General features: G+C 42.6%; 1 protein-coding gene across 4 annotated transcripts in view; it reads right to left on the bottom strand.

Moving 5' to 3' along the window:
* Window positions 1-15644, bottom strand: part of SIK2 (salt inducible kinase 2) — a 31283-nt gene that overhangs the window by 13242 nt on the left and 2397 nt on the right. For all 4 annotated transcript variants that reach the window (XM_082070337.1, XM_082070338.1, XM_082070339.1 and 1 more), the window contains 3 exons: window positions 11581-11697; window positions 10496-10559; window positions 5533-5694 (listed from right to left, as the gene is read on the bottom strand). In XM_082070337.1, coding sequence (XP_081926463.1) covers window positions 5533-5694; window positions 10496-10559; window positions 11581-11697 — 343 coding nt within the window. The remainder of the gene's footprint in view (window positions 1-5532; window positions 5695-10495; window positions 10560-11580; window positions 11698-15644) is intronic.

The following is a 15644-nucleotide window of genomic DNA, read 5'->3' as shown; positions in this document are numbered from 1 at the left end:
GCCTTTTCAGTCTACGACTAAAATTTAGGCTGCCCAGGGGGGTTGTGGAGTCTCCTTCTCTGCAGACATTCCAACCCACCTGGACACCTTCCTGTGTAACCTCATCTGGGTGTTCCTGCTCCACGGGGGGATTGGACTTCTCTTTGTATAGGTTGTGTTACGTAGAGGAAAGAGCCTGGCTCTCTCGTCATATACATAGCTATACATGAGAGAACCCTCAGAATCACGGCAATACAGACACATTAAACAGAAACCAAGCAGGCTTAAAGTTAACCTGGAGTTCTTTTAGAGAAGCAGTATGGAAATGGAATTGGACTACTTACACCGAGCTTAACAGTAGAGGTATGTGGTTGCTTTAATTGAACTCTTCCTGCAACATACATCAAAAATGAACATATGTGGAAGAGGCAGTTTTGGGAACACCGGGACCGGAGAGGTTTTTAGAGCATTTTTTTCTTCTCTCTTCCAAGATTTTCCTTAGCATCTAATAAGGTATAGAATCATAGCACAGTTTGGGTTGGAAGGAGCCTTTAAAAGTCATCTAGTCCAACCCCGCTGCAGTGAGTAAACTCTACTTCAAATAGGAATGATTGGAAACAGTGATTGATTAAATCAGACCTACAGTTACTCTGGCTCCTTAGAGATTTGTGTAGCTGTATGCTGATGATCTGTGTGCTGACTGCTGATGATGAGCTGTCATTCTTGTGATGACATCTATTTTTGCATTGTCAACAATCAGACTGGAAACTTACAAGACAAATATTTAAGCTTCATTCTACCCTTTTGACCCCACGTCCTTTAATTAATATTGTATTCCAGATAATTAACGTACTTTGTTACAAGAGAACGTCCTACAGTACTGTAAATATCTGGAACAGGTGGAACCCTCAAGAGGTTAAATCTCCAACATCAGTCCAAGGTCACCGTATGAGCTCAAAGTCAGAAAATCAGATACCCAGACCCAGCAATGAACTTTTGGGACTTGTCCATAATCAAAGCAAGCCCCACTGCCTATCAGCAAGAAGGCTACAATGCCAAAAAGACTATCTGAAGGTCAGACCTTACGCGAGATCCGTAACGGTGTCATGCTCTGCAAGCACACAGAATGCCCGGCAGCTGCGTGAGCAGTTACACAATGGCACCCTGGCATGTCAGCACACGCTAAAGGTGCAAATGGCCAAGGTCAGCTTGGATTCCAAATCTACACAGGAAACTCTGACGGTAACACTCACGCGAGCCTCCCTTTTACATTCACCTTCAGTTCTGAAACACCTGCAACTTCAGCTGCAATAACAGAGGGAGAAACAACAAAATCTTCTACCGAAAGCTTCCCCATGACTGTATGTCACCTGCCGTTCTCCTATCACAGCCAGACTTTTGTTGTGAACTTCTTAAATTCTCTTTGAGGAGTCTTTTCTCCACATATAATTGGCTTGGCAACCTTGACAATACTTTAGGAGACATGAAGCAGTTTCTTCTCTCTGAAGCATTTTGCCATCTGTGTAGGTGTCATTAAATCTGATCTCCCCTTCACTTATCTTGAATTTGTCAGATTTTCAACATCCTCTTTGTACTGCAGATAAATCTCAGTCTCTGAGCTGCAGCTCTTACTCAGGCGCCACCCTCAGAAATCTCGGCATCAGACTGACAGGTACATGTAGGTATATTTGTAAGCACAGCTACGGAAAGCATGACCTGCTTGGAAATAAAGAAGATTTCAGTTCCTAAGAAAGTGAAACTCTTTGCCTATCCAGACTGGATTTAAATTAGGTGTTTGGTGAGTGTGAACATATCTGAAACAGCAAAAGACAGAACGGAGTCTTTAAGTATGGCTGATCAATATAAGAGAAGTTTCAGGCTTATGTTACAATTAGGATTTATTTTTTTTCACTATTACCGTTACACGCTTAACTTCCTAACACATAAGAGTTTTATTTACGGTTACCAAACGTAACTCAAGAGCAAGGACATCTTAGAACCGAACGGCATGATCCTTGCAAGGCTGTTACCTTTGATCCCTATCTGAGCAATAGAGTGACAGAATTCAGGCTGTTGAGACCGTGTTCCACTGGGTGCCACAGCAGCAATTCCCTTGCATCTGATGGTCTCGCAACAGCAGAGACTATGAAGTTTTATTAGGCAAATCCATGAATGAAAGGTCTATAAATTGATACTAGAAGGAGTAGCCAAGGATGCACTCTGGTTAAGTACTAATAGAACAACAGTGGCTCTGGGGCTCGGGTGTAGGGACAAGCACACAAGGCACAGGCTGCAGACAATGGCCAGCCTGGTGTACTTACTCTCCCTGTCACTGCCAGACGGACCTGACCCGCTGTGCATTTCCTCGGCAGTCTCCGTGCTTGTCTAGAGTGTGTGTCTTACGAACCCGGAAAATCGTTCTTTCCGCCTATCTTTGATCTGCAGTTCTAAAACTTCAATTCCCACCAATATCCTTCAGTTATGAATTTCTGCTGAAAAAATAGCACACATTGACAACACAAAGCGCACTGAGATACCTACTGATTCATACTGAACTTTTTCATGTAACATAGGACTTAAAAGCAGTGTTGCGTATTTCAGTCATCTGCTCTTATGCTTAGAAATCCAATTGTATTCTACTGTGGGACAAAATAATTACCTATGCAGAGAGAGAGCATTATTTGTTAGAGCACATAAATGATTATGGTTACCTCTTTTTGTTTCCATTACGCTTGCTATACTTGTGTCTTCAAGTGATGTTAAACCATCTCTTAAGAACTCAAGAATTAATAGCATCCCTGAAAACTATTTCAAAGAAAAAAATTCAGATTTAGATAGGATACTGGATGCTTAGTCCATTGAGCTTCCTCAATTTTAATTATTGCACTGTCAGTTTAGTTGTCCCACTTTTCCGAGTGTTAGAATGGCCAGGATTCAAATAAGCACAAACCCATCACTAGCTTCTCATTGTCTCTCTTCCCCCCTCCACCCTGTTTCTATTTGCAATTGCTGATCTACCAGAATCATTCTGGATCAAAGGTGAATGTTTTTCACCCAAGCACACTGTTAAAATTTCTCATTCCCATGAATTGTATTTGAAGAACATTACTGATGTTTAAGGGGAAAATGTGCTCACCCTCAAAAAAACATATGCCAGCCACAGAACTCTAAAAGGACTGAAGCTGGACTCTTTGGTACACCACAGGACTTAGGTTATATAATGGAGCGATCTTTATCTTTTTAACATTTGCCTGAATCTGCACGTTAAAAAAATACGATCATTTGCAGCATTGTGTTCAGTTGAATAAACTCTGTGTTTGTGCAATCTGCAAATATTGGCTCTCGACGTTTGCAGCGTTTTGTTTCTCAATCTCATTACCCCCTTTAGAATAATCTTGAATTTAGAAGGTATAATTTTTTGAACATACATCATTTAAATGGAATCTGTTTTCCCGTTAAAAATGGAAACAGACTAAGATTTCAGACCCGTCTGCAATTTGAGAAATGGAAGCTCCCTGCCAAGGCCACTGCAACTTGTGCTGTGCATCGAGCAATACGAGCCAGTCTCTAATTCGTACCTCTACAGATCCTTTAGAAGGGATACTCGCTTCAGAGCTATAATTAATCCATTCTTCTAAAATTACCGACAGAATTCAATCTCCCTGGCTTCACAGAGCCACATGGATCTTTTGTTATAACAGTAATATGAGCAATGGAGTTAATCGGGAGAGAGGTACTGATAAAGGAAAGGTATGAGCGTGTTCGAAACAAACCTGATCCACTTCACAAACTGAATGCTGATCAGCCTGTTCTGACGTCAATGCATATTTTACTGTCCACCAGCAAGACAAACCAGCGCTACAACCTACTTCAAAATAACAGTCTCTCCTACCTGATCTGGTTCAAACACAGTAGTTTTAGCATCGAGATGGCATGATTTCTGCAGACATCTAAGGCATCTTTTGTGGGGTTGGAAGCACACAGAGAGAAGCTCACTAGTCCACCCTTGAGTCAGAAATGCACAGATGTTTCACTGTACACACAATGAGCAAGTTTTTATTTGCTTTCCTCCAGTCCTCAGGCACCTCTCCCGTTTCCCAAGACTTGCAAAGATGATGGAGAGCGGTCCAGCAATGACCTCAGCTGGCTCCCTCAGCACCCGCGGGTGCATCCCATCCGTACCCATGGATTTATGGACGTCCAGATTGCCCAACTGCTCCCCAACCCATCTCATCGACCGAGGCATCAACCGATTATCAGTAAGTGCTAGAAATTGCACAGAATTTTACAGCAGGTCCATGAAAGCTCACTACCAACAGCTGGGAGCAAACTGTGCTGGTGGCCCTACTAGAAATCCCTCTTCATAGGCAAATAGAAGCTACGTGGTTCTTTGGTGGTGGGGGTTTTTGAATAGCAATACCTATGTCTTCCTTTTCTCTGAGTTTAAAGGGGATAAAATTCTTGCTCAAGAAATAGTTCTTTAAAGGATTGTGTACATTTCCCATTCTGCTAAAGATGCCTTGTAAGGATTTAAAAGATTTTTTCTAAGGGTGAAGTTAATCCTCAGAATTAATTGCCTAGTCTTCCCAACGTGTGCTGTAGTATTGCGGAGAAAGGGGTGAATCTTTGTGATGCAGATGCCAAGCAGTTAAACAGGTGTTAACTTTTCCTTTCATATCTTTAGGGACATGGTCTTCATACTCCACCAACAAAAAGGAGCGCATCTTTTAGAGAACCGCTGGCACGTTGAACACTTTTCTGCCATTTTATCCTTATGGAAAGCATTAGGCATCAAGACACATTTTTCAGTGTGTCTGTTTCAGAAATGCCAGAGAGAAAATTCAGGGGTACAATAATCCAGCGGTGATCTACAACTCAGAAATGTTTATGACCGTACCTTTCTCAGTCTGGTTGGCTATCTGTTCGCACTTCCATCCCCAAACGAGCAAGCTTACTCCTATACAAAGCAGCTTCTTACAGCACTTAGCCTTCCTTTCCCACTCCCGTATTACTGATGACTGAAGTTCAACAGTCCTCCAAATCAAGATGTTATCTAGCTTTCCTATTTCAAGTGTTGCTGGGCTAAAGTCAGTATGGAAGGATTCGTGGAATTGTAATGAGTTGACAACCGAGAAAATGATTTCCATTGCTAGCAACATCTGCTGTGTCTAAATTTATAATTAAAATGAAATCATGCATGCAAAATGAAAAAAAAATCAGTAAGCTTCCATTTTGAGTTTTCTGATGTTGAAAGAAGTTATTTGATTAACTCTGCTTTAACTCGAACATCTGGCAGCATTAGAGACATGTTATGACACCCACAAAAAATTACTATCACTCTAAAAATTATTTCCTTTTTCCTGAAAGCATAATAGAGCTAATCTAGGAATTATTTTAGCTGCGGTAGCCATAATGCCAAAATATTACATGTATTACCACGCTGATTTTCTGTACCTTTAAGCACAGCAGCCTACCTTGGGCAGCAGCAACTGAACTACTGGAACGGCCCTTCATAAAAATATGGTGTTACTGAACCATCTACATTCCGAGTACCTGCTATTTTGATGTTCATGTTGTTGTCAAGCAGAAGGTTTTCAGCCTTCAGGTCGCGGTGAACAATCTTTCGGCCATGGCAATACTCCACCGCCGAGAGGATCTGCCAGAATTTGCGCCTGGCCTCAGACTCGCTTAGACGGCCATGGCTGGCGAGGTAATCTGTTAAAGCAGGTTTAAATGGATTAGACAGCAAGCCACAACTCTGAAACCAAATGATTTCCCTTAAGTAATTACCACTAGGAAACTCAGAAAGTATTTCAGCCAATCTGTTTCCAACCCATTATTCTTGCACCCTCCCCTCCAAAAGAACAGAGTAAGAAAAAGCCGCTGCATCATGAAACTCTACTCTCTGTTCTGTCTTTTAGACTTACGTGATGATTCTGATAAATATTTTCATATGATGCAACTCCTGTGGAACTTGGAATAACTGGCTTCGCTGTCAGGAGGTACTTTAAGCTTTAGCCTCTTACCAGTTCACGCAAACTTCACGCAACTTTCTCCCTCTGAACCCTCAGCAGAGGCTGCGCAGCGGCTAAAAGTAGTTTCTTCTCTGGAAATAAAGCAAGTACCCGTAAGGGGAATAAGCAGGAGGAGTTAGAAACCTGTGTTAGGGCAGGAGATGATGACCTAGTGGCAATGACGGAGACACGGTGGGACAGCACACAAGACTGGAATGTGGTCATGGATGGCTGTGTCCTTTTCAGGAAAGACAGGCCAGCCAGGCGTGGTGGTGGAGTTGTTCCTTATGTGAGAGCAACTACAATGTATTGAGTATTGTCCAGGCACGGATGAGGAGCGAGTTGAGAGTCTACGGGTGAAAGTTAAGGGGCAGCTGGCAGGGGTGATACTATTGTGGGTGTCTATTATAGGCCACCAGATCAGGGTGAGGAAGTTGAAGCCTCTACAGACAGCCACAGGCCCTGGTTGTGGTGGGGGATTTGAACTTCCCTGATGGTTGTTGGAAGGACTGCTCGGCCGGCCACAGTCCAGGAGGTTCCTCCAGTGCCTTGACGAGAACTTTCTGATGCAAAGGGTGGAGGAGCCGACTAGGAGAGGTGCGCTGCTGGACCTCATCCTCACTGACGAGGAGGGTCTGGTTGAAGCGGTAAAGGCTGAGGGCTGCCTTGGTTGCAGTGACCACAAGATGGTGGAGTTCAGGATCTCATGTGGCAGGAGCAGGATAGCAAGCAGAATTGCACCCCTGGATTTCAGCAGGGCAAACTTGGGCCTTTTCAGGCAATTGCTGGGGAAAATCCCATGGGCAAGGCTGCTTGAAGGTAAAGGGACCCAAGATAGTTGGTTATTGTTCAGGGACTGTTTCTACCGGGCACAAGATCAGAGCATCCCGACATGTAGGAAGTCAAGGAAGGGAGCCAGGAGACCTGCGTGGTTAAACAGGGAACTGCTGGGTGTGCTCAAGTGGAAGAGGAGAGTTTATAGACCATGGAAGGAGGGGCTGGCCACCTGGGGAGAACATCAGGCTGTTGTCAGAGGGTGTAGGGAGGCAACTAGGAAAGCTGAGGCCTCCTTAGAATGAAACCTGGCGAGAGGGGTCAAGGACAACAGGAAGAGCTTCTTCCAATACGTGGCAGATAAAACTGACAGCAGAGGCAATGCAGGCCCACTGATGAACGAGGTGGGTACCCTGGTGACAGAAGATACAGAGAAGGCAGAGTTACTGAACACCTTCTTTGTCTCTGTCCTGAGGATCCCATACCGCTGAGGCCCCAGAGGAAGGCAGGACAGTGGAGGAGTTTGCCTGGGTTGATGAGATGTGTTAGGGAGCAGTTGGGCAATCTGGACATCCATAAATCCATGGGCCCGGATGGGATGTACCCGCAGGTGCTGAGGGAGCTGGCTGAGGTCATTGCTGTACCATTCTCCATCATCTTTGCCTGTTCCAGTGTTCTGTCACCCTCACCACGAAGAAGTTGCTTCTCAAATTTCAGTGGAACCTCTTGTGTTCCAGTTTGCACCCATTACCACTTGTCCTATCACTGGTTGTCACCGAGAAGAGCCTGGCTCCATCCTCCTGACACTCACCCTTTCCATATTGATCCCCAGCAATGAGTCCCCCCTCAGTGTCCTCTTGTCCAGCTCCAGAGCCCCAGCTCCCTCAGCCTTTCCTCCCACGGGAGATGCTCCACTCCCTTCAGCATCTTGGTGGCTGCGCTGGACTCTCTCCAGCTGCTCCTGCCACAAACCTAGAGTGAGATTTTGTTTGGGTTTTGATTGTTCTGTTATGCCCCCTCAAAGTTTAGTCAAAGAACACAATGGAGCACAATACTTAAATGCCTATCAGGAGAACGATTAACTAAAGAAGCTGCAGGCTCCACAGGTTTCTAACCATCTTGCCTTACAAGAGAAAACATAAAATCCCCCAAAAAGTAGGATCATGCACTGCAAAGTGTTAGAAACTTCAGAGACACTTGGGTACAGGGCTCCAGAAGAACATCCACTAATTGCAATGTTTGAAAAGAAATGTTATAAGAGGAATACTTTATTTCGCACATTGTTAGATGTGTTAGATGTGGCAAATTCAGTACACCCAAAGAAGGATCAGGACAGGAAGGACAAAAAGCTCATATAAGTTAAGTCATCTTTATATTTTATTTTTTGTTCAATGCTACCCTGCTTTTCTCCACTTTCCAGAGTTGCCCCAGACGTGATATCCTGCTTATCACACAAGCAGCCCAATAATGAGGATTTAAAGGGGTGAGAGAGGGAGATGATAACCCAGACAACAAGAAGGGACTTTGAACATTTGAGTTCCATTTCCGTGAAATCCATTCCCCCCCGGTGTAAGAATTAAAGAGGAGCCAGGCTCCACCTCTGCAGCACTCCAATCACCAGGGCACCCTACACGCTGAACTGTGTTCCAGTGCCCTCCGAGTTCATTCTGCCTGGTGATGTGGAGAAAGTTTCTCTGAAACTGTCACTCAACAACTCCAATTTTATTATTACAACCAAAACGCACACGAAAATGAAGTGCCTGGGTATCAAGCATAAAACTCATGAAATCGGCTTTTATTAGGCAAGAAAAGTTGTTACTTTAACACCTCAGTCCAGTGCCTAAAGAAAGCAACGCTACCTGTTATGTATGAAATACTCCAGCTAAAAGGGTTTTCTTTACCTTTGCCAACAGCTCTGCTTCTCAGGTATTTTTCTATTCCTTTGTGTTACTCCACTAGGACATGTTAGACTCATTCATGGAAAACAAACCCATTGTCGCAGGTCCCATTCAAGCTTAAACCAAAGTGGTTATTCTGTAGTGCTGGACGGTGAACGTTTGCTCTTCACCCAGCACTTACTGTTGTAGCACATTTTGTCTGAGAGCCTGCAGGAAAATCAGAGACCTTTCCCCCCCTCTGAAATTATAACATGTTTCTGACATTACCTCATGTCCAACTCCTCCTCTAAAAACATAAGTAAGTGACAGAACAGCAGAATATCCCGTGCTTCGTTACAAAAACCACTCTGAGAAATCATTCCAATAAGTCAGAAAAAATATTTAGAAAAAACCTGTGCAGAAATATCAAGTCTAATAACAAAGATTCCTTAATTATTTTCATTAATAAAATAAAAGAAGGTCTAAGATTTGGCTCAACTGTGTGTGAAACATACATGAAAGGATCTGCAAACAGGGCAAGTCTCAGAGCCCAAAAGGCTTTACTTCTTCAGAATGAATTAGGATTTAAGTCAAAGTTTTACAGGAAATGATACACATTAAAGCCAAGACAAATACGAAGGCAAAAAGAGTCGAAGTTACTTCTGGAATCTTTAGCGATGCTGATTAAAATGTTATGTCTTTTGCCTTCTGTTATTTTTCCCTATGACCACCTCACTTTCTTACATAAAGCAGCAAAAAAACCCTTCTGGTCACGTAAATGCAACTTAATAGTTATAGAATCTCGACTGAGTACTGAGAATGTTTCATATATGAAACCCTACAACTATACAAAATACACAACCTGCAGTAGGTACAAAGGTAATTTTGCGATAGATTTTCGGCTTACGCTAATCACTTACGCAAGTCTGCACACAAATCTTTCAAGATAAGCAACCTCCAATGTTGTAGTCCCCAAGGCAAGGAATAAGGTGAACTGCAAGATTTCAGAAGGAGAAAGAGCAAAGCTTGTAGGGCAGCCTGCAGCTCATGGCTGGGCTTCAAGACTAACACTGGTTTGAGAACAGCAGCCCCGGTGGTGAGAATTCAACCATTCAGCGTTGCCAGACGGGAAGCAGCGTAAAGCAAAACATGCCGTTCCTTCCGAGAAAAACGCAACACAAAAACCAAACCCGCATTCCTGAGACGTGCACAAGGTATTCAAAGGCTTCCAGCCCCCAAAACAGACCTACGCTAACATGCTGTATACAGAAACAGGAGTAACATTCTTGGTATTTTATCATCCTAACACAGGCTCACCCAAATGTTTTGTCACATGTGCAGGAGCTGATCATTACTTTGATCATTAATGCATATTTTAAAGTTGAAGGCAATAGCAGGTCAAAATGAAACGCATTTAACTACTTAGCATCACGTTTCACATGTTTCTCCTTCGTGGCCTAAAAAGGAGCACTTCTATCTATATATAGCTAGTTCTGGGCACAAATTCAGCCTATCCCTCCTTCACTGCTACCTCAAAGCTCCAAAATCTCAAACAGTAACTTGGACATGTGTGCACAGTACAACCACAGAAAACAAGATGCCCTAGAGATTGCTGATAATGGCACTGCAGATGCCATAAGCCCGACTTAGAGTTATGACAGTTATTCAGGCTACGCTGAAGGAGAGTTCAGGGCTACAACCTGGTTGCCATAAGGTTTACACCTATGTAGATGATGTTTGACAAATAGAGACTGACATACTACGCTAAAAGGGATCCTTGCGCAAGATAAATACAACTGAGAGACTTCGGAAGTTAACGTGAAGATGTTGAACATGAAAATCTTCTCTTACCAAAAATTTCTCCATTTTTGGCAAATTCTGTCACAAGGTACAACATGCTTTTGGTCTCCATCACCTGTTGAGAGAGAAAACACATGAGATTGCTGGAAGAGCAAAAAGTAAAACACCCAAAGGGACACTTGTCATTGCTCTCTTATGGTAAAGATAAAGTCTTTGCATGGCACATACAGTTATCACCACCTTTTGCTTTGTGTTTTCAAGTTAACAATTTCAAGGGGAACATTTGCATGCTAAGCGCAAGGATAAGCTTTAAATGCTCCATAAAGCCAGTGTAAAGAGGAGGAGCTGGACAGGATTCCCAGCCACAAGTGACTAACAGAATAATCGGTCTCCTCAGCAGCGAGGTTACAGACTTTCCTTTAGGGAACTGGCCTAAAGGAATTCCCTTGCTCAACTTCTCTAACATGCTCATGACTGGTACATGGGAAAGGAGACTGGGGAAAACAGTGACCCCTGTTACCAACAGTTCTCTAGTTATAGAAAGAACAATAGATGAGTAATCTTAAAACCTGGCAAAATTCAGGTAAAAGCACCACATCACAGGGTCCCATTGACAAAGATAAAGCGTTTGGGAAACTCTTGCCTTACATCACAAGTACATCTGCAGAATCTGCTTTCACATATCTCTTGTCTTGTCTTTGGATAAGATAAAAGGCTACAAGTACTCCTCTATAGAAAACCACTATAGAAAACCACTATATCCACACAGTTCCTCCCAGCTAGTACTCACTGTAGACACATTATGCTGAACATTCCTACCCTGCTCTAGCTTATGTAATACCTTGTCTAATAATCACTGGATATTTCCAACTCAGCTCTTTGACTAACATAAGATTTACAACCTTCTGTGTATTCTAAGCAGATTTCAGGTGCACTTGAGTATCTAACACAGCCGGCCTAATTGGTACCATAGGATGAAAAAGACCACAACCAGTGTACTTTCAAAAAAGTCAAATACTTGTCAATGCAAATCAATTCCAGAAAAGCTGAGTTTGTCACGGTGATGTGCCAGAAGTCACTGGTGTGGAGCACACTCTGCACACAGGAGCAGAAGGGAAAGACACCACTAATCATACCTGGTAGAGCTTTATAATGTGTGGGTGATCAAGCATCTTCATTATCTGCACTTCTCGGTAGATCTTCTCCAGATTCACAACATCCAGCTGAGATTTGTCGATGATTTTTATTGCCACCTGCAGACAAACGGCAGGAGAGATTAGTTTATCCTTATTCTAAAGGGAATCATGCAATCCCAGATAACCAGTAGCTTTCTTCTAGCTCAGAAATACAGACCCCACACTTCAAAATACAGCACACAACATTAAACATGTCAGTCGTCCCACTAATTGGCTGCAGCACTATCCCCTCCATCAGCATGTCAGGAAAAGTAAGTTTTACAAGAAGTGGAAGACACAGAACAGATGATGGAGGCCAGTGCTCCAACGAGCCCAACGTCAAATGCTCTTATATCAGTAGCAAGTGGAAATAACTGAGGACCCTCCATGGAGCAGCACTATAAAGAAAAAATCTTCCTAAAAGGCCTAACGGTGTCCATTTCTGGACGCAAAGTAGGTCGTTTGAATCCCACCAATGCAAAACCATATTTGAAAAGATAAACTGTTGGCTCAACACAAATAATCAAACCACAATGGATCCATGTAGTTTCAACTGTTACATGCTTATTTTAACCCTAATTAACATGCTCCTACATAAGGACATCTGCAGTTCAGCCATTCGGGGAAAACACTGTACAAATCTCTTTGTCAGTCGAGCGTTGTAAAGAGACCTCAGTTTAGAGAACAGGTCTCAGTTCTATGGGCCTTGTTTTTAGCCAACGCCTGCAAAGTGAATTACATACAACTATACTTGCTTAGGAGACTAAACATTTCAAACAGGAGATATTTAAAAAAAAAAATTAAACCAAGAAGAAACAAAAACATAGCTGCTGTAAAAACCATGCACAGGACGACAATAAAGAGTATTGAATATATAGATGGTGTTTATTCACCCTGACTATCGCATTATTAATGCCGAAGCGGGAGCAAATACAAGTCATACAAATGCTTCCAATTATAACTGTATTTCAGAAACTATTGAACTATAGGGCACAGCTGCTATGCAGAGACAAAAATCCACAGGAGGTGAACCTCATTATCTCCAGCAAGGCTGATTATGGACCCACCTGAATTCTGAATTAACTATTTATTGACTTCATTTCAGTATGCTTTTGCTTGATAACCTCTTCAAAGCTACTACAGCTGCAATCTGTTCAAGAAAAGACAAACAAGACTTCTTGGGGAGTTGGACTAGATGACCTTTTAAGGTCCCTTTGAACCCAAACTGTTCTATGATTCTTTAGCCAGATCATTCAGTTGACCACTATCAGTAATATATTAGTAAAGGCATGTGTTGTATAACCCCATTAGTTCGGTCTCTCATATCTGAAATAATTCTAAGCACAGCTCTCCACTAAATCTTATTTGAGATGCAAGAGGAAGAGACACAAACTAACGAAGAACAAACTGTATTTCCAGCTTAAATAAGTTTTTAGTTTTGAAAACCTACCATATTACAAACTCTCCTTTGTCTTACAATGTGGACTTATTTGGTATTATTAAGTGGTTTTTGAACACAAAGTAAATGCATACGCCTACATGAAGGAAAAAGCTTTGCTATTTCCAATCCTTCTTCAACTCCCAATGTGCATATTACATATGGGAACACTGTGCCAGGCCTCTATAGGAGAGGCAGCGTAGTAACAGCTGGCACCACTGCTTCTACAGTCAAATGCAGATTAGATATCTCAGTCTATTCTGAACCTTCAGTTTTCATGCGTCTTGCCAGGGCCATAAAAGATGGAGAAAATACACTTGCAAATACTTAAAAATCCAGCAACTTGTTCCTAATGATGCGAGGAGGAACAGCGCATCCAACAGCACCGGCGCACTATGGTCCATCATCTCAGCTCCGTCATCCCAGCTGTGTCACGATGACGGGAAAGAGGACAATAATTCTTAGAGGTGGAGATGCTGCTTCAAGACGAGGAACAGTTTCCTATCTGAAAAGCGTATTGTTCCTGAACATAGAGCTTGCCAACAACCAGCAGCGTTTGCCGAGATTTTGGAACATCACTTTAATACTTTGAAGACAGCGCAGAGAGACTGCACACAGAAATTAATCCTCACTTCTCTGCTATGGTCACTCATCACCACAGCACGAGCAAACTGACTTTCATTTGGCAGGTGCCAAATTAAGGGCAATTACACAAATTTTGCAACTCTACTTTTGGCTTTTTTTTTTTAAAGAGTTATCACTTCTAAGGAAAATAGAAGAAACAAAAAAATTCCAGACATCAATGCATAGTATTAGCACATACCTCGAACGACCAAAAAACCCTGTTCCTTCCCTTAGCACCAGTTTTTGCTGCTTAAAGACTTATATTCCGAAACACCTTAGCAACTTTCATGATTCATTTTAATTAGAAATTATTAGGAAGAGCATGTTTACTTCCCTTTTTTACTAAAGGCCTAGAGAGCTGGACTTCACTCAATCTTTACCTGGGACCGTCACACAGTGAGGGTGACACGCTTGCCAAAACAAGGTGAAAGTTCTAGTTTTCAGCTACTCCAGCTTTCAGTTCTCATTGGTTTCAGTATCCACTTAGTTACCTGACTAGTTTTTAAAAAAAATCATAAAAACATCACACAAACCCAACATGCAAACAAACCCAGAAACCACAACACCCCCCAAACATGGTCTAACAAGTTAACATACAATAAGAGGTCTGTCCATGTCAAGGTTTCCCGCAAGTGACAAATTCAGATTGGAGTTGTTAAACAATACAACAGACCACGTTAAAAATAACAAACTTCCTGCAATCCAGAGCAACTCCAGTTTGCAACAGCAAAGTGTTTGGTTATCAATTAAAAGCATTAACTTCCCTTAGAGGGCAGCACATTATGCTCAACTTGTTACACCTCTGAGTCCCCAGTCCCCCTAGATCTAGAGAGACCATCACTGCAAGCATTTAAATCAGCACCCCCAGTCTTCAGGTTAGGCACTCACACCTAAACTAGGAGCATCTTGTATTAGGAACTGCTAATCTTCCGAGAAAAATGCAAACCACCTGTAGCACACCAGACAGCTAAAAGTACAACTGTGAATCATAAGCACACGCCAGTTGGAAGGGTTCCATTTTTATCCGAGGAGCAATGGCTAGTATTCTTCTGCAAACCGCTAATCCTTAGGGGATATCGGTTACGGAGTCTGGGGGTGGGTGGGGAACACGACTCTTTCGCACATCGCCTATTCACAAAGGCTTTCCCTCATCTTTAAAGTGCATCACTTCTTTTCAAGTAGTACCTTCACCTATTCTTAGAGCTTTTCATTACGGCTCATTATTCCACATCATATTTCACTTGAAGCATTATCCATCTTCTTGAACTTTATGCTCCTGATTACTTTTGTTCTCTTTTCTTAGTCTCCTCTTCTTCTGCGGAAAAATTTTGCTTATTTGTGCGTTAACAAAAGTTACCCTGAGATCACAGGATTCCTCAGCAACAGGACAAATGAGCATGGCAGGAAAGCACATGTCATTGACTTCAACGGCAACAAACAAACAACAAGCAAAGGTCACATTCAACCGTGCAGCCCCCCCCGGGGCACCCTGTGCCATGAGAGGGTCCCTCACTGCCTTCATTACAAACACATAGCAATCCCGCCGCTTTGCTTAACTTCCACACTTCTGACTATTTAGTCGTGCAATTTTAGTGTCGCATTAACGCAGGATTCAACATATTTCTGAGTTTGGTTGCATACACTATCTACTACCTTGTCCTGCATCCACCTTCTGCTTCGTGCCAGCTTTCATTTTATTTTCACCGTGCTATCGTTGCCATGACTTGTTATTTACTATTTTCAGTTCAAGTTACTGTTTTATGTAGGGAGGCTCAAGAGAAACTCAGATAAGGAAATAATCCTTTCTAAAGGGGCTTTATGGGCAAGTCCCAACAGCAACACAGTGCCCATCTTCTCACAGCACAGACCCGATGGTACACAGGTACAGCCTTTCCAGAACCTAATCAGCTGAATGTTCTTCCACTGGAAGCTTAATGAAGGCACAGAAGAACGTGAGAAATTA

The sequence above is a fragment of the Streptopelia decaocto genome (assembly GCF_964273445.1).
Source record: "Streptopelia decaocto genome assembly, chromosome: 21".
NCBI lineage: Eukaryota > Metazoa > Chordata > Aves > Columbiformes > Columbidae > Streptopelia > Streptopelia decaocto.
This window is presented reverse-complemented; position numbering and strand designations above follow the sequence as displayed.